The following is an 18,995-nucleotide window of genomic DNA, read 5'->3' as shown; positions in this document are numbered from 1 at the left end:
GTTTTCGATGTTGATCTAGCTTAGATTGAATCGTGAACTGAACTTTGAAAATGCTTTAATCTTCACAAATCTTCATTCTGATTTAATTTTTTTATTTGTTTAATTTTGTCAAAGTTTGTTTAAATTATTATTATTATCCTTTTGAATGTTGTATAGGCATTAAATTATCGTCAATGGAATAGTCAACCTGGTTGGTATCATATCACATATAGATTATGGTTATCAAATGATAATAATACAAATACTCAATTATTCAATTTATTTATAAAACATGATGAAAATAAAATTGAAAATTCATATTTCCATATAGAATTGAAAGATTTAATACGAAATAAATATTATTTATTTTCTATTGAAGCTATAAATGATTATAGTACAACTAATATATTCTCTTCAATGATACAATTATCATCATTGTTATTTATTAATAGTGGAATTGGATGTAATCAAATACAATTACAGTATAATCATCAAATGAAACAAATGACTGAATCATTAGTTATATATAAGATGAATAAGATCAATTATCCTGTATTATTAAGTAAACTTGTATTAAGTCCAATTAATTTTTTCTGTTTCTCTGATCCTATTCAAGTTTTGATTAAATGTACATGGGATTATAAAGAATATCAAGGTATTTTAGGATTTATTGTAAGTCAAGCTACGGTGTTTTGTTTAAAAAAAATTTTTTTAACTATTGATTTGATGACTTATTCAGTATACAGGAGACCGGTGAACCATGTACCTATTTATATTCGATAATTTTGATGTTTGATTATATTTCCTTGAAGAAGCTTGGACCAGATTGCCTGGTGAAACATTGGATTTACTTCAAATTCATTCGCTGAGATTTTCCAAATACATCCTTTCTCTTTGAACTATTTCATATGTTTAAAAATCCCCAAAGAATATTCAAAAATGTAGGATATTTGAGCGAACAATTGTTTTCAAGAACTTCATCATCATCATAACGAATCCAATTTCGGTTCCTGATGCTCACATACGATCGGTTCACAGAGGATTTTAGAGAGGACATTATAATTGCGTTGCTACAACAAATATGACTACTAAGAAGTTCCTGTAAGAGTTTCTGCGACCATATCATGGCTCCAGAGGCTGACTGTCATGGAGCCATATGGATGAGTCCCTGTACCATATGCATTACGGTTTTAGAACCTCTGAATCTCTTTCTAACCTTGACAAGATTTTGAACCATGTAAAAGAAATGCATCCAGTTTGGTTTTGCATAATATAGTTTTACTCCACACTACCTTTTTCCTGGTTGACCAATATCTCTAAAGGTCGTTCAAGATTCGTGCAAAGGTCGTCCATCAATTATAATCTCCCCGATTAAGCCTGTTTATTTTTAGATAATAATGAGTCTTTGTCTCAAAGTGATAAGTTAACGTGTTCCCTAATTTGTAAAAGTCAATATTTTATATAAGGTCATCAAAATATGGATGTGTCATTTATTTAAACGAAAACTACCACACCACATGGTACTTGAACACAACTGAAAATTATAGTTAATAACAATTCACCGACCTCCAGCTTTTCAACCAGAAAGTTATAGTCTGCTATACAACTGCTTTTTGTTAATAATTCGACACGTTGAAGACCTTACTAAACCACTAGGGTTTAAACCCGTAGACATCAAGCCTACTGAATATTAGAATACATTTTGATTTACTGCTAGGCTGTTCGCAGCTTCATTCAGTTTATTTTTTAAATGAATGAATCAGTGAAGAATGCAGTCCGCGAAATTACTTAAACAAACTAATACAATGTGTTTAGTTGTCACTACACATACATGCTTTAAACAAGATTAAACGAAATGAGATTTATACGTAAAATATGTTTGATAGTGCATGTAGATATTCAAATGGCTGAACTACTAAGAACTAACCAATATCATATTTGGTTTTTACTCTCTTATCTATCTACTCGCTCATCTGAGTCACTCTTCACCCTATGTAATATGTTATAATTTCGGGTGTTTGGAAAAACTGGTCATTAATTACAAGTCAGCAAAAAGTACTAATAATCTTTGAAGAAGTGTTAGTTTAGTAGGTTACGAAGTTATGGAAAAATAATAGTAGCTTACATGTAGTAAAACGTATATTCATACACTGATGATTTTTCTGTTTCATTATAATATATTTGTATTATAGTTAGAACTACATGAATACGGTGACATAAATTATAACATCTCCTATGATTCCATTAAAATTCATTCCATCTTCATTAAGCCACATGTACACGGTATTTTGTTATATTCTGCATCAAGTATAACTCAATCAAATGTTATCCTATCAGGTCAAACAATTATTAAACCATATTTTTATTATAAAATGTCAATTCACGTTATAACAACGGGTGGACATGGACTAAAAGCATATTTCCCACAATCCAATTATAAAGGGACACAAAGTAATACAAATGTTAAATTACATCATTCAATAGAAAATGATTGTTTATCTGGTGAACTGCTATGTACATCACAATCACCACCGAACCCTCCATTTTCATTAGCATCTCAATGGTTATCAAGAAATCTAATTAGACTTGAATGGTCACAACCTGAACAATTGAATGGAAAACTTGTAAATTATCGTGTCTCATGGAGTGAAATTACTTTTCCATCCAAAGATAATCAACTTACTGACAAAAGTAAGTAATTGAATATAAATTCATTTTTACTAAACATAACACTTTCAGTTTCTTTTGACGTATTGTATCGATTATACAATTATTTGCGAAACATGAAATTCGAAGGGGCTGTGAACAATTCACCTCCCTTTGTTTTCATTAAAGATTCCCGAGACAAATTTATTAATTACCGACGAACCTGCTGGAATGGATTCAACTGATGTATAATTTATACCTTTTTTTCTTCGTTTGTAACAGTACCTACTGATTCATCTGAGCTCGTTAAAAACCAATGTTTCACCATTTTTGCAGATTTAGTGCGGTACCTATCGATAAGGCGGCCTGCTTGAATATCTGGGCTACCTGTTCCTCCGATCTAGATATTTCATCAAGTTATCTGTTTTGTTGTTTGTTTTAGCACATCATTGTGTCTTATGTGCGCACAATTTATTCAGGCGCGTTTATGAAAAGTTTACAACCTTTCGCTATACGTGATACAAAAAGGTACAATCAGCGACATCATGGTGGCTGGCAATATGCATTGAAACGAATGAACATTAATCAAATGTGGATTACCGAACTCCTAACATCTAACCGGTCATCATCCAAAATTTATCGTCACAATAGATCAAGGTATAAGAAAAGGAAACTTGTTGAAATACTTTATGCTGAGAATTCTATGTTGTACCAAAAATATAATGTTGAATAAAGCTTCTAATAATAATAATAATAATATCAACATTACAATAATAATTTGTTCTTGAAAATTACTTTTAGTACCTACAATGTTTTTTTCATGTTTTTCTGGACTCAAGTTAGACAATCTTTAAAAACCAGTGGTCATGGAACAGCTGATTCATAGTGGTGTGAGGCTTCTCAGTAATGTATATCCAACCCAGCTATCAGGAAAGAAACTTAGGGCCTTTAGTCTAGCTCACAGATGTTTAACTTTTGGACCACTGAGCTAAGATCTAATAGTCTGGTAGTCAGACTACAGTCAATGGCATTCTAACATAGATCCCTCTCCACAAACCCTGTAATGGCGGTGTTCTTATAATTTATATATGATAATGACACCTCATGATGAAAGCTGAGATTCTTTGGAATTTACGAGGCTGATGCCCCTTCTAACAACCAGAGGAAAACGTTTTACAGAGACTTTCATACAATGTGGAAGACTAGAAGGATTAGTTAAATAGTTTCTGAGATGCAGAGATACAACTTGTCAGTGCTCGGAATCAGCGAAACGCATTGAACACAAGCTAAACAGCAAAGGTTAGATACGGGAGTGATGCTTTTTTGCTCCAACCACGAAGAGGAAACTGCTTCACACACTCAGGGAATTGCTCTAATGCTGTCCAAAGAAGCACGTAAATCACGTATACGATGAGAATCTTAAGGATCCAGGATCATCAAATCATCTTTAAAAAAAAGCAGAGAGGAAATCACAATGAATGTTATCTAGTGTTATGTACCCACCAATGATAGCAATGACGACGATAAAGATCAGTTCACTCCATCTATGATCGACGAAATCAGGATGGCCATCAGACAAATCAGGAGTGGGAAGACAGCTACACCTGACAACATACCAGCTGAAGCTCACAAGTGATGACCGGTGTCAGACAAGGTTGCTCACTCCCACTCTTTCTACTTCTTGCGTTAGTTGACTGGACTATGGAGACCTCTAGATCTGAGGGAAAGCACGGAATACAATGGACAGTTTGGATGCAACCAGACGGTTTGGACTTCACGGACGACCCAACTCTTCTATTCCTTACAGACCAACAAATGCAGATGAAGACAACTAGAGTAGCAGCAGCCTCTGCATTTGTAGGCCTCAACATGCACAAAGGAAAACCAAGATCCTGAGATACAACATGGAGAACACCTACACGGTCACACTCGATGGAGAAGCTCGGGACCATATGGGATCTTCCACATACCTGGTCAGCATTATCAATGAACTAAGAGGATCTGATGCAGATTTAAATTCGAGGTTTGCGGAAGCAAGGGCAGCATTCCTACTGTTGAAAAACATATGGAACTCAAAACAACTGTCGACCAACCTCAAAGTCAGAATCTTCAATGCGAACGTCGAGATAGTCCTACAATATGGAAATGAAACTTCGAGAACCACGACAACCATCATCGTGAAGCTGAAAGTATTTATAAACAGTTGTCTACTCAAGATACTCAATGTCCGTTGAACGGGAAGCATCAGTAACAACTTATTGTGAGAGAGAACATACGAACTTCCAGTTGAATTGAAAATTAGGAAAAGACGTTGGGTTATAATAGACGTAAATGAACCTAAATCATAAATCTTTATTATGAATCTATGAGTTTGTGTTAGAGAGGTTTGGTAGTTATTTCCATGAATAGTTCACTTAACTCATTAGTTTAGGCAATTAGAGTGCTGATTATGATATTGTGTAAAAATAATTTTCACTTGAGTATGTGAGTTGATAAAACAAATGTATATCAATGCAAAAATACCTAAATGACGGGCCTTAAGAAAGTAACATTTGGGTTATTTAATATGATACATTAGATGGAAAACTGAAATTTTCAGTAAACTTTACCCATTTGTTTAGTTTTCGCCTGTAGTGTAAATGGAAAGAACACATACAAAAATAAGGAACAATTAACTCCCTCTTAAATGTGGTTTGTAGATTAGTTTTTGAGACTGATCAATTTCAATTCATATCCAATGATGATTGCGTAATAATGTTTAATATTAGTTGCATTTTCGTAACTTAACAAAAAGGTCACTAATTAAAGAGTTAGTTAAACGAATCTATTATTTTACTTTATTTAAAGATTCAACGAATAGCAAAGAAATTGGGCAACAATTTACAGTGATACTAAAATCATTTGAAACAACATATACCATAGATCAGTTACATGAAAATACTTCATACATATTTAAAGTATATGCTCGAACACAATCAAAACAAAATGATGGTTGGAGTACACCAACTTGTATTTATGCATCAACAAGTTATTGTTGGTTTAATTCACCTCAAATAACCGGAATCATATCTCAACATAAATGTGACTTTAAAACTTTACTCAAAACAGTAAGTACTAAGTTTATTTATGATACAGTTAATACATTGATGGTGTCTTTATGAAATTGTCACTATAATCATTAGATTTAAGACGGTTGTGAGTGATCTATCATGATTATGGATAAATAAAAGTATATTTTCATAAATAATTTCTTGATTATCTTGCATCAATGACATGTTTATTGATATTAGCCTTCAAGCAGAGCACAGCAATTTTCTCAAGTCGTTCATAAAATATCTATTTAAATGCAAATAATAAGAATGCAATTTATCTAGTAAATAAATAACTAGTTCAACGTCAACAATGTTTAGTCAAATGTACCCAATCAGATGATCATATGTTGGAACGTGAATTTTCATTAGAATAATTCAACCATGTACGATGCAAGATAATCAAAGATTAAGGCGATTGAAATATGAAAGAGCAATATCGCAAACTGATGAAGTTTATGGATGTACACCAATAGTCGTCAAGTCATGGTCTGAAGATCATGAGCTTTCTTCGAGATCTGAATATATTGGCTTTGATTCGCGATGAATCGTATGTGAGCACTGCTGAAGTATATATATATATATATATATATATATATATATATATATATATATATATAAGATGCTAAAGCAGTCTTTGATGTTTACGAAGCGATTAGTTGTTAAAAGCTGACTATTCAGATTTAGGAACAAAAGTGTAAATTACAGCTATAATATTAACTATTTAAATAAGATGTATAAGTGTGCAGTATAAATGGCTTTTTGAACTTGAACATTCGGCCCATTTTATATTAATTCTTATTTTAAAATGTTTGTTAAAAAGGAGATAAATTCCTGTAACATAGGACATTTTCAATAGTGCCGAACAGAGAACCTTGAAATACACCTTTACATCATCTTGGTTGCATTGGTAATAACCTAACTTTCTAGTCCTTCTGTAATTTGTTTCCTCGAACGTTATTCATTACTTATGAGAGTTTGGAAGTTTACGTAATAAATATTCCATGTACAAGACTAACACATTCTAATATTATTGTCAGTAACCTTCGTTTTAATTTTAAATTTCTACACTTGATCATGTAGCATAAAGACACTTTTGAATCTGGATGTTAGATAGGTTCATGATGATTATAAGAGAAAGGTGAAGATACATGGAAATCCCAATCTAACACACCACGGTACGTTAACAGCCCGCGATTTTTCCTCCTTAAGATAGTGTTATGTATGCGTTAAACATTAGATGGATCAGTGTAAAATGTAATGAGGAATATTTTAGTAGAACAAAACGAGAGACTATTTGATTATGGTTTTAAAAAATAACTTTATGTTTGTACAGAGTCATTGAACTATCTAATTTTGCAAGGACTGAATCGAGCACATTTTTTTATCCTTGAAAAGAATATTCTGAATGAAACATACTTCATAATGAGTCATAATTATTCGTGTTAGTATTTACTACTAATTTACTGTTTTACATTTCATTTTAGATTGACCCAAGCTTGGAAAAGTTTTGTTCATTCAATTCACCAATATTACGTCGTCCAGTAGTGTTTATCAGTAGTATAAATAAAAATGCGACGAATCAAAAATTTAAGAATTTGACTAGGAATTCATTACAGTTTCATTACAATGAAACAAATATAAATTATGCATCAACTGTCATTACAATTCTATGGAGTGAAGTCATGTCTGGGATCAATTCGATTACGCATATATTAATTGAATTACGTTATTCATGTAGGTTATTTAGTACCATGAGAATATGTTTTCTCATGTATGAAAAATAGCACTTCAGTGTACATTTTATTCATGACAATATTGATAATGTAAATGCTCCCAGACAAACATTTGATAAATCTTCACAGCGTGAGTACATAGTTTGATTAACAGACGTTATTAGTAACTCAACATAAATTAGATATGAAAAATTGTTTCCAGTATCATGTACTCAGTCATGACTAGCTTCGAGAGGTAATTCTCGGAGTTCTAATGGGAAGCCACAACCAGTGGAGCTAATCCGTGTTGGGTGTGAGGCGGTTACCCACCAAAGACAATAGAAGATGGTTACGCAATATCGTAGATTGGTCAGACATTAACACCGTTGTATCTCGACTCAATAGTCTAGAGGTTAAGCGTTCAAGTTGACAACCGAAGGTCCTGAGTTTGAACCCCATCCAGGAGATCGTGAATGCGCACTGCTGATAGGCCCCATACGAAGACGAAATGGTCGTCCAGTGCTTCTGGGTTCTCAATGGTGGTTTTAGAATGATCCACTCATCTTCTCAATCAATCTTTCCAATAACTGAACATCTGGAAAATAGGTATTTCAGTAATGTTAGTAAAGCAGGTGATTAATACTTGATTTTCACAGTTGAATTCACGAAACTATCTAAGCTAACCCAGTGAAAACTTAGATGCACTGAATGGTCGTTTCTTTTTAATATGCTAATTCTCAGCAGTGCTAATCCACGTTCCCGCACACATATAGCCATGACAATTCAGGATGTTTAACCATTATTTTTTTGTCCCATCAAGTTACTAGACTAAGAATGAATTAAAAGGTAAATATAATACTGCAGATTTATAGGAACTGTTTATTGTAAGTAGTAAGTTGAGTGAAAAATTGTAGCAATAAAAAAATGTTCATATTTAATGTCTGGCCAATCTATAAGTTACGTTTTTTCTGACTATTTGATATAAGTATGCATCAGTTCGAGTGTTATCGAACGTGAGTGAACTAAAGATTTAGACAAATATCAAGCGACTGAATGTGTTATCTATCACATCGCATCCAGCATCGTGAACCTGTGATTTGAACCAACAAAATCTGAAGCTGGCATTTTCATTGGAAGCAGCAATATTCAACGTTACTTCGTTACTTCGTTTATGATTCATTGGTTTAAAGTTCATGTGATGAAGTGTAGATATTTTATAATCAAAGTTATTCACAAGTAAGACACTTTAAATAGTACATTCAGTCATGTTCAAGTTATGTGAATCTATTTAATACGAGAGATCCCATCGCTACTTCTTATTCTTTTTTTTCTTCACTAGAGTTCGTTTATTATGCAAGTACGGTTGACATAAAATGACGTTTTAAATGTGTTTAAAAATAGATTCGTCTTTGATAATAGTAGACTTAAATATTTGTGATGATCATTTTCTAGTTTACCAGATAGTAAATTACTTTAAACTGGTATTATAATAATAATGTTTTATCCTACAGGGAACTTGAACAAATGGTATTCTTTTACTATGATAAACAGTTCAATGAGATTGTACACTTTTGATTTTGAAGATTTAACAAAACTTTCAGTCAATTTAAATAAGGATTTAAAGCATTCATTTAATGCAGTGAAAAGAAAAGTGAAATCACAAACAATGAATGAAATCAATCATGAAGCGACAATACGAATGATTACAGCTGCATTTACTGATGCTAATGTACCGATAGATTCTACAGCACATGTAGCTATTCAATTTCGTGTATCTCCAGTTAATCAATTTCAAATAGGTCTACCTAGTCAAGAGTCAGACTGGAGTGTTATAAAGTGTAAGCAAAGTATATTTGATTGTTATATTGTTCTGGTAAATTAAAGAGAATATATATTTCAACAGTATATTCATCAGTAGAAAATGGATATAGCTGCCAGTGTATGGACGATAGACAACTTCTGTTTGTTTAAATCATTAAAAATACTTCTCCTGGAACAACTGGTAGAGATAATTGGTTTTAGGAAACTAATCATCTCGAAAAAATGACCATTAGTTGCAAGGAACAAATTATTGGGTCGGCCATGCACAACTGTTTTGTGAATATTTAATTTTATAGCTTTAGCATGTTGCTTTTTAATCCATACCACCAGGGTTGGAAACTCGTCGGCCTAAGAATACTATTGAAAGTAATTAAATAAGACTGAAATATTTGTGATTAAAACTGATGACAAATTAACCTTTATTAAAATCAACATATTTTATGCTGACTGGTTTATATATGACTGTGTGCGATATGGAGTAAAAGGATCTCATGGTATAAATATTTAAAATTCATTGGTCAGTCATAAAATATGGTGAATAAAACTGAAGATGGGGAAGTTGAATATGAAACTAAGATTTAGCGCAGTTCTGAAGTGGTTATGATAAGTCATATGTTCAAAGAAAGATATAAGGTGAATTTTGTTCATGATCTGGATGGTTTTATACCTTAAATCACTTTATGAGAAAACGTCTCAGACTGACTGTCAAAAAGTAACTAAATAGACTTTAAAGTATCCGTTAGAGATATTAATATATTTAAAACCCTGTCACTAACAAACATAATCAAATAAAACCTGGATGAATAAGTAGGTGGTTCTCCAATTTCTCAGTAAATCCTGAGCTAGGACGTGATACAGATTCTCATGTAGTTTGGTGGTATAGCTTACAAAATTCTACCTAAATGATGCTTGGTGTTTAAAATAACAGTTTTCTTAACTTGTCTGAAGTTTCCGATGAATTTGGTTATCTTTTCTTTGAGTTTAAAATATGTTTTTATTTGAAGTTATATCTGTAATAACTAAACATTAACTACAGTTATAATTTGGCTATTAATACATTTCCTATTTTAATTATTTGAGATATTTGAATACACAATTTCATTCTAGACCTCAAGTCAAATAAACAACAGTGCATTTTAGGGAAAACTCCGCTTGTAGCTCTTCTAGAGTTACCACCCGGATATTGATGCAGCACACACAGATATATATTACAGATGTCACTCCACCAACGAACGAAGAATTCAGGATAGTCATAAAAAAATGAAGAATGGGAAGGTAGCACGACCTGACAACATACCAGCTGAAGCACTGACATCAGATATGAAAGTGACTGCAAACATGCTCGACATTCCATTCAGGAATATTTGGGAGGAAGAACAGGGGTCAGTGACAAACTCGAAAGAAGAACATCTCATCACGATACCAAGGTAAAATGATCTGAACAAAAGTGAGAACTACAAATGAACCAGACTAATATCGGTACCAGAAGAGGTTTTCAACTGAGTGTTGCTGGACTAAATCATAGATTCAGTAGACGCTCAACTTCGATACTAACAGACCGGATTCCATAAGAATCAGTCATGCACAGACCAAATCGCAACACTACGGATCGTTGTTGAGAATCCAACTGAATGGAACTTGTCACTATACATCAACGTCCTTTACTGCGAGAAAGCATTCGACACTGTGGATAGGACAACATTTTGGAACCTTCTTTGACACTATGGTGTGTGAAAGCAAGGGCAGCATTCCTACTGTTGAAAAACATATGGAACTCAAAACAACTGTCGACCAACCTCAAAGTCAGAATCTTCAATGCGAACGTCGAGATAGTCCTACAATATGGAAATGAAACTTCGAGAACCACGACAACCATCATCGTGAAGCTGAAAGTATTTATAAACAGTTGTCTACTCAAGATACTCAATGTCCGTTGAACGGGAAGCATCAGTAACAACTTATTGTGAGAGAGAACATACGAACTTCCAGTTGAATTGGAAATTAGGGAAAGACGTTGGGAGTGGATAGGACATACGTTACTGAAATTATCAAACTGCATCACGAAGCAAGAGCTAACTTGAAATTGTGAAGTGAAACGGGAAAAGGTACGTCAAATAACACACTGCACCGGGAGTCGGAAACAGACATTAAAAAATGAATAGCAACTGGAAAGAACTGCAAGTGATTTTTCAAGACAGAGTTGGATGGAGAATGGTTAATGTTGGCCCATGCTCCTTCATGGTAGGTAACATGTGTATGTAAGTCAGCACATTTTTAGGAAGGAACCATCTCATCTTCATAAGTGCAGTGGTACATAAAATTATTCTGGAACGTTTTTGTTTTATTGGTAAGCGTCTAATTATTGACTTATAACCTCCCATACGTTTTAATTCACTGGTTTCGTCTTGAACTGTAGATTACTGGACGGTTTGCTTAATAAGAATAGATGTCTTTTTTACCTGTATATCACTATCGATTAACTTACGGCAGTGAACAAATCTCCCAATATTTTTTATAATAGTGGTAAATATATTATCAGATTACTCACTGACCTTTCCCATTGATCACGATAAGTCCTCACATAGTGCTGTGATATTCTTACTGTTATTATAGTTCTATCTTACTGATTTTCCTTTTAAAAAACATTTTAATATTTACTTATTTTATATAGTAAAAACAATTGTAACACCATTTTATCATCATTGGTGGTTTATAATCCTGTTAGGATTATGCGCTGTAACAATCATCTTCATTTTATTGATTACTTTGAAGTGGAATATACACAGAAGGCAACAATTAAATAAATCAACATTTGTTACTGAAAAATATGATTCCAAAGTATCTTCATCTAATGCTTTTATGAATGATTGTTGTTTAACATTCAAAATATATCATTCAAACTATTTGACAAAAACAATGAACAATAATATCCAACCAAATGGTGAGATATGTGAATATCCAAATATGAATAATTCAACCTTTCATAACATTAGATCACCTGAAACAGTTGAATTAACAACAGGAATACACTATACTGAGAATTCTAATAATGCATTACATAATAATCAAAATCCTTTTAATCTTGTCCTAAATAATCATAATTGGGATGTTCTATACAATACTAGTCCAGAAATTCTTATTGCTCAAACAGACAGTTCACTTGGTAGTAAAGCTCCAAGTAATAGAACAGTTAGTACAAGTGAAGTAGAAAGATTTGATGATTTTACTCAAAATTACAATAATTGTGTAACAAGTCAAGGATTAATAAACAGCTCAAATCAGTCATTATGTAAGTTTACCTGATTAATTTACTTATATATTATTTTACAATAGTAGTACACGATATATTTCACTCCAGATTTATTTGACTCATATGGTGATCAAACCCCAACCAGTCTAAAAATAATGATTTAGTTTAATGTTATTATACGGTGCTATTCGACTGTCAAAAATTGTGGGATAAAATACCTAAAATTATTACAAATTATATTCCAATTGTATTTTAATACACTAGGTAAGCAATAGAGTTCACTATCATGAACCGTATTCATTTACTCCATTGACAATTACTTCGAAGGTCACCGTTTAATAATTCTTGGTAAGCTTTTTCTATTAGAAAATTATATGAGTTACAAAAAGTTATCCAAAATAAAAAAAGGATCGAATTGGTCGTAAATCTGAATGGATCATTTATAATTATTTACTATTATGTTTATTATCAGTATATATTCCTAATCATCTGGATAATAAATCTGTTTGAAGCGTAATTAAACAGAAAAATTCCATTCAAAATGTCTTGTATACCAGTTGTAATAAATGTTTGAATAGAGGATAAAAACTATCGGTTGTTAGCATACTCTTTTGAAGAAATTGACTACACTATAACAAGGTTTGTTATGTAGCAGTTGGAAAGGCTCATATTTGACGATACTATAAGCAGAGATAGATGGTGATTAGTAGTGGAATCCAGGGCGCGTGTTTCATATCATTTGAGACTCGTCAACTGCATTTACTCTGCTTCTGATCCATGTGACTTAAGGCAATACGAACAAGATGTACATATGCCAATAAATGACTGACCAATTGCAGTCTTGAACATCAATAGGAAGTTTCAAACAACGTATATAAATAAATGTAACGGTAATTTTAAGATTGTTTTAATGATTTCATTAAAATAAATAATTGCTATACATCAGAATAGAAGATTATCTATTATATATCTAAAATACAACTTTTAAACTATCTAATTGGCCTGAGGTGAATATTGGAATACCGTTAGATGTAGTGCCTAAACTGTCTATTAAATGAAATAACTATGGGCTTTTAATTTTGTCTGTAACATCCATAAAGTCATTTATTTTAACAAGTGAACAATAACTGTAAATATTTTATTTATAAATACACAAGCTTAATCAATTGACAAACAAACTAAACGAGATGAACAGACAATGACGAAATAGAGTACGTAAAACATACGAAAACCATGATCGATAGTAATTATCAAGAAGAGTTAGAATTAAACATTTCACTGAATAGTGTCAAATTAATAAGACGATTTAGACTACTGACAACCGTAAATTAGGAAGGAAAAATTGTTTAAAATAAATAGAAGTCGACAGGTTGGACAGAGAATGTCAAATAAAGTTTAAAGGTCAAACAGATCAAATGATAAATACGTTTTAAATATATTTTTTTTAATGGAGGTGCCGAATAATGGCAGTGACGAGTAAAATTCTTTATTGCATAGATTAGTATGTAAAACAATCATGGTATGGAAGATTTGGACAGTGGGGAATGAAGTGCGTTCACTGTATCCCACAGTTCATTGTTTTTAGGGCTTTACAAAAATTGATTTGGGGAACTAATTGCAAACAGTTTACTTTCTTGTTTGATGTGTTTGCCTAATTTTAGATCCTGAAATGAACATTACAATTAACTCACCCTACAATTTTTCATTACCATACTCATTTCGAAATAATCAATTGATTAATGACTTAAGTCAACCAATAAACAATGAAATATTAATAAACCAGAATTTACTGAGTCCATGCAATTCAAACAAACTATGCATTGACCAATTATCAACACCTTATCTTTACTCATCTTCACAAAATGAGTCTGCAATACTAGATCAGAACAATTTATGCCAATTAGATATCAATAGAAGATTCAAATTCGATGAGTCAATAATACCATTGAACCAAACTATTAATTCCTTACCATCTGTTCAATATCAACGGAATACAAATTACCAGAATGAACAAACGCATCCTGATCAAAAATCTTATGATGTGGAATTTTCAATGACTCAAAATCGTTCTGTCTATCAAAAATTTATAAATTCCATCAATAATACACCATCAAGTAATGGTAACGCATCTTTCAACTTGACGGCTACCATCCCAAATAATCACAGTAGTAATCATCATTTTTATCAAATGAATACAAATGGAGATAATTATATAATGTCGAAATCACATATAGAGACGTATGAACCAGAAAATTCAAACTATATGAAGTATAATAGTTTACAGAGAAAATCTTTAAATAGGAATTCAATGACTACTGATTATAATAGGTTTAATACAGTTAAAACAAGTATGGAATTGAATTCATTGCCAATGGAGGTAAAATAATAAAGTGTGATTTCAAAATTTATTTGATAATCATTTATTTGTATGGGGATTTGCAGAGATTGTAGTATTTCGCACTTGAAACCACCAGCCGATCTAGGCTAGACCACTGCCGAGAACCTGGAAGCACTGGACGGCCGTTTCGTCCTAGTATGGTGTTTCTCAGAAGTACGCACTTGTGCTCCTGCATGCGGAACTCAAACCCACGACCTTCGGTCTTGCGCGCGAACACTTAACCGTCAGACCACTTAGTCCACATCCAACGATGTTAATGTCCGATTCCGGTTAATTTTCTATTTATAAAGCATTTTTATTAACATGCTAGAAAACTGTTTTAAAAAATTTATCAAAAGTATATATGTATGTAATTCTAAAGTTACAAAATAAAGCTGTTATGGTCTCTGAACTGAACGGCCCTAATTGTGAAGCTTTTATGATTTTTCTAAACAGAATTAACAGTACGTAGTTCATAAATCGGTGTTCAGTTAAAATATATTTACATTTGACTAACAGCTTATTCTGTTGAAAAAAGTAATTTAGTCGGTTGTTATTCATTGCTGAGTAGTGTTCATCTGTATGTTTGTTCCTCTTTGTTTCCCTCTTGATCTGAATTCTGACCTCTTAGTTACTAAATTTCTTTATATTTCCATATAGATTTGACTGATTTCGGAGTGTTTATTAATCGGTGCTTGTTTGGAGTACCAGCTTTTTGAAAATTCTCTGACTTTCTTTATGTTTTCTCTTCATAATATTCAACTGAATCCTGAGCTACACACATTAGTTTTACACCAGGTTAAAATAGTACTTCTAGCGTTTTTCCGATTTCTTTCACCCTACTCACTTTCCCTGTTAGCTATCTGGTTGTTTTCGCTTTTAGTTTGCTATTTTTGTTATACATTTTCAGGTACTAGGTGTTGATATATAAACAGATTTATAGTCATTAATAAAATGTTGATATCTTTGTAGAATTATTGGTAAATTCATTTTGTTTTTCAGACTAACTCCATCTTCTCATTATACTCTGAAAATTTACTAAAGGACTGAATTATAAATGCACAGTAAAATGAAAAGTATTGAAAAATTAGCCACACTGTAGCTATAAAAAAAACATTTTAAGCACCTCGTATGTTATTCTATGTTGTTAAAATTGTATTAGTCGATTAAATTCACTGACACTTATGTATTCAATCATTCATTTTAAAATTATTTGTTTTTCTATTTGAAAAGTTCTAAAGCAAGAGATTTGATCTTTAGACAAGTAACTTATGAGTACGGAAGGTTTGTGAGGATTGTAGCATTGAAATCACAAACTGGTCTTAGTTAAACCGGAAATGAAAACTTAGAAGTATTGGACTATCGTTTTGTCCTAGTATGAGACGCCTTAGATGTTCGCATCCATGACCACATACGCGGCAATCGAACTCGAGACCCTTAGTCTCAGCGAATATAATACGAATTCCCTACACTTATAACAACCATGTGGTCGCCAGTGACTGATTTCAAGATATAACTCTTGGGGTTTTACTGAGAATCTTTTATCAATAGAGTTCAAACAGTGACACAGTTATCCATAATGGGCGATGTGTTTAAAGTTGCACAAGATCTTGGATTGATTGAAGTTAGGCATTAGCACCATTAGATGCTGGTTCATTAGTTTAGAAGTTAAATGTTCTCACTCGAGACCACGGCTTCTCGGTTCTGATGTACAGTCGTAGGTGCGCATAGCTAAGGAGTTCCGTATTAGAACGAAAGAGACATCCCATGCTTCCAGGTTTTCAATGTTGGTCTAGAAAAAATCAGTTAGTGATTTTAATTGTGAAAATTGTTTTATGATTACGATTACGTACAGTATTAATATAATTATTCGTCATTGATTGTAAAAGTGCTATTATTTTTTTCGTGTTTCTTATTTGTTTAGTATTCACCTTTTAATAATAAAGATAATCAATCATCAGTGCGTCACGATGGACAGCGTCTTATACAAGATTTCGATTTCAATTTATTACCTGATCATTTGACTCTGAATGGTCAGCTAAATCAAACATCGATAAATAACACCACGGTCAGTCAAATATCAAATATTTATTCAACAGGATCTCATAATGATGACATTAGCAATGATAATTCTCAGTTTAGAAATACAAAACATTCATTAAATCAAGAGAATATTCATCAATCCCTATCACCTTACAAAAATACCGATTTATTGTTTAATAACTACAATTCTACAATGACCATTGTTAAGAACAACGACCAAGACACATTATCGAGTTGGGATGAAAATCTTGAATTTCATATTACAACAGACTTGGAATTGTTAACGTCTACAGAAGTCTAATCATGGTTTTACAGTGTTCTGAAGTGTTTTAGTTCCCGTGAATCATGTTTTAACTGATCTTTCATCGATTCACTATGTTGCCTATTTTGTTTGCGAATGAATTCTATCAGTAGAGAGATAGTTGAAGTAATCCTAAGATATGTGGTTCTATACACTTATATATTGTCTAATAGCAGATATTATGCATTTTGTTTATATTGTAACTACATTGTATTAAAAGTACAAATTGTTTCTGATAGCTCCTATTTTGTTCATTGAAAGTGTACAGTTATACAGACATAATTATATCTGAATCTAAGTCATTTTCCTTAAGTTATTAAGTGTTCTTTAAGCCTGTCCTCTTTCTTTTTTCTCTTAGAAACTATGATACATTAGAACATCATGAAAAAAACAATGGAATTTTTAAAATCTATTTTTCTCCTCTCATTAATGAATTCCCATAAATTATTTGATATTTGTAAATATAATAACTGCAATTCCCACTCTGTTCCCCTTTTTTTATTGATGCAAACATGTTTATTAACCTTTCAGAAAAAAAACGTTATTTTGTTTCGGATTTCAGTAATTCGTCTTATCATTTTTTGCTTCTTAATGGTAAATACTGTGTTTGCTTGACAAGTTTTATCACATGATATATATAAATACTTTGATTATAAGATAACTTTGAACATAATTTGTTTTTACCACTTAAGCTTCTTTAAGTAAGATCTACTGTAGCCTCTGGAGGTAAATACTGCAGTTTACTCTAGTGAGTCATATGAAGAGAATTAGGTTTATCAAGATTTTAAACTAATTTCGTTGTCGATTCACATCATATTTTCTAGGAACTACTGACTACATCTAGTTTGTGCTATAATTTGTGGCCTTGTACCCTAGTAATATATGAAATAATGATACCGCCAATTAAAGAACAGTAATTTGTCGACCGGACTAATGACGCACAAAACCTGTACGAGCAGTCTAGAGTACTTATCGACCCAGCTTCTGCCTTACCCAGCCTGTTAAGTTCAGAACACCAGTCTCAGCCTCTGAAATATGAATCATGTATTTCAAACATACTGGGTTTATATACATACCAAACAGACCACATCGCATCACAAAGTAGAAAATAACATTTGTACAAGATCCAGTCAAAATTGGTTGTGAATCTGGGAGACTAATCATCAGACTGGGCATAACTCAAATATGGTAAATAGTATAATAATAGTCTGTAAGTCAAAATAAAGCTTATAATGAGAGGAAAACGAATATGATACATTTAGTTATTAAACAATTATACGATAAAAATATACGCACAGTATTAGTCCAGAAATAGATTCCAGCAGTTACCAATCATTATTCTCATCAGGATATAACAGTTTATTAACCTCAAATTGAATTTTAAAGAATACAGTTATCTGTAGAAAAAAATAATAATACCGGCAGACTTAAATCGAACCACTGAAGTTAATTGGATATCAGCATTCAAAAATGATTCTTATTCATATATGAAAAATCTAATCTGATACAGCAAGTTAAGTAGATGAGATCATTAAATAATAGTGCTAATATTAGAGATAGTTTAATGAATAATCAAGCGAATTGATGTAAAACAATTAAATAAATAAATAATAAGGATAATGTGAAATACTTAAGTTTCATGATAGATTAGTTGTTATTGCTAAAGCATATTGTTATTATTATTAATGGCTTTATTCAATATTATATTTTGGTACAATATAGAATTCTCAGCACGAGGTATTTCCGCAAGTTTCTTTTACAAAAAAAAGGAAAA

General features: G+C 32.1%; 1 protein-coding gene across 1 annotated transcript in view; it reads left to right on the top strand.

Moving 5' to 3' along the window:
• Positions 1-17,221, top strand: part of MS3_00010310 (uncharacterized protein) — a gene marked incomplete at both ends in the record, with an annotated part of 87,450 nt that extends 70,229 nt beyond the window's left edge. The window contains 8 exons of the mRNA XM_051218670.1: positions 157-651; positions 2,172-2,670; positions 5,473-5,732; positions 7,202-7,451; positions 8,941-9,267; positions 11,922-12,539; positions 14,162-14,877; positions 16,802-17,221. Of these exons, the coding sequence (XP_051070515.1) occupies positions 157-651; positions 2,172-2,670; positions 5,473-5,732; positions 7,202-7,451; positions 8,941-9,267; positions 11,922-12,539; positions 14,162-14,877; positions 16,802-17,221 (3,585 nt within the window). The remainder of the gene's footprint in view (positions 1-156; positions 652-2,171; positions 2,671-5,472; positions 5,733-7,201; positions 7,452-8,940; positions 9,268-11,921; positions 12,540-14,161; positions 14,878-16,801) is intronic.
• Between the last annotated feature and the right edge of the window lie 1,774 nt (positions 17,222-18,995).

The sequence above is a fragment of the Schistosoma haematobium genome, chromosome ZW, assembly GCF_000699445.3.
Source record: "Schistosoma haematobium chromosome ZW, whole genome shotgun sequence".
Taxonomy (NCBI): domain Eukaryota; kingdom Metazoa; phylum Platyhelminthes; class Trematoda; order Strigeidida; family Schistosomatidae; genus Schistosoma; species Schistosoma haematobium.
Note: the sequence above shows the minus strand (reverse complement) of the source record. Positions and strands in the feature narration are given on the sequence as shown.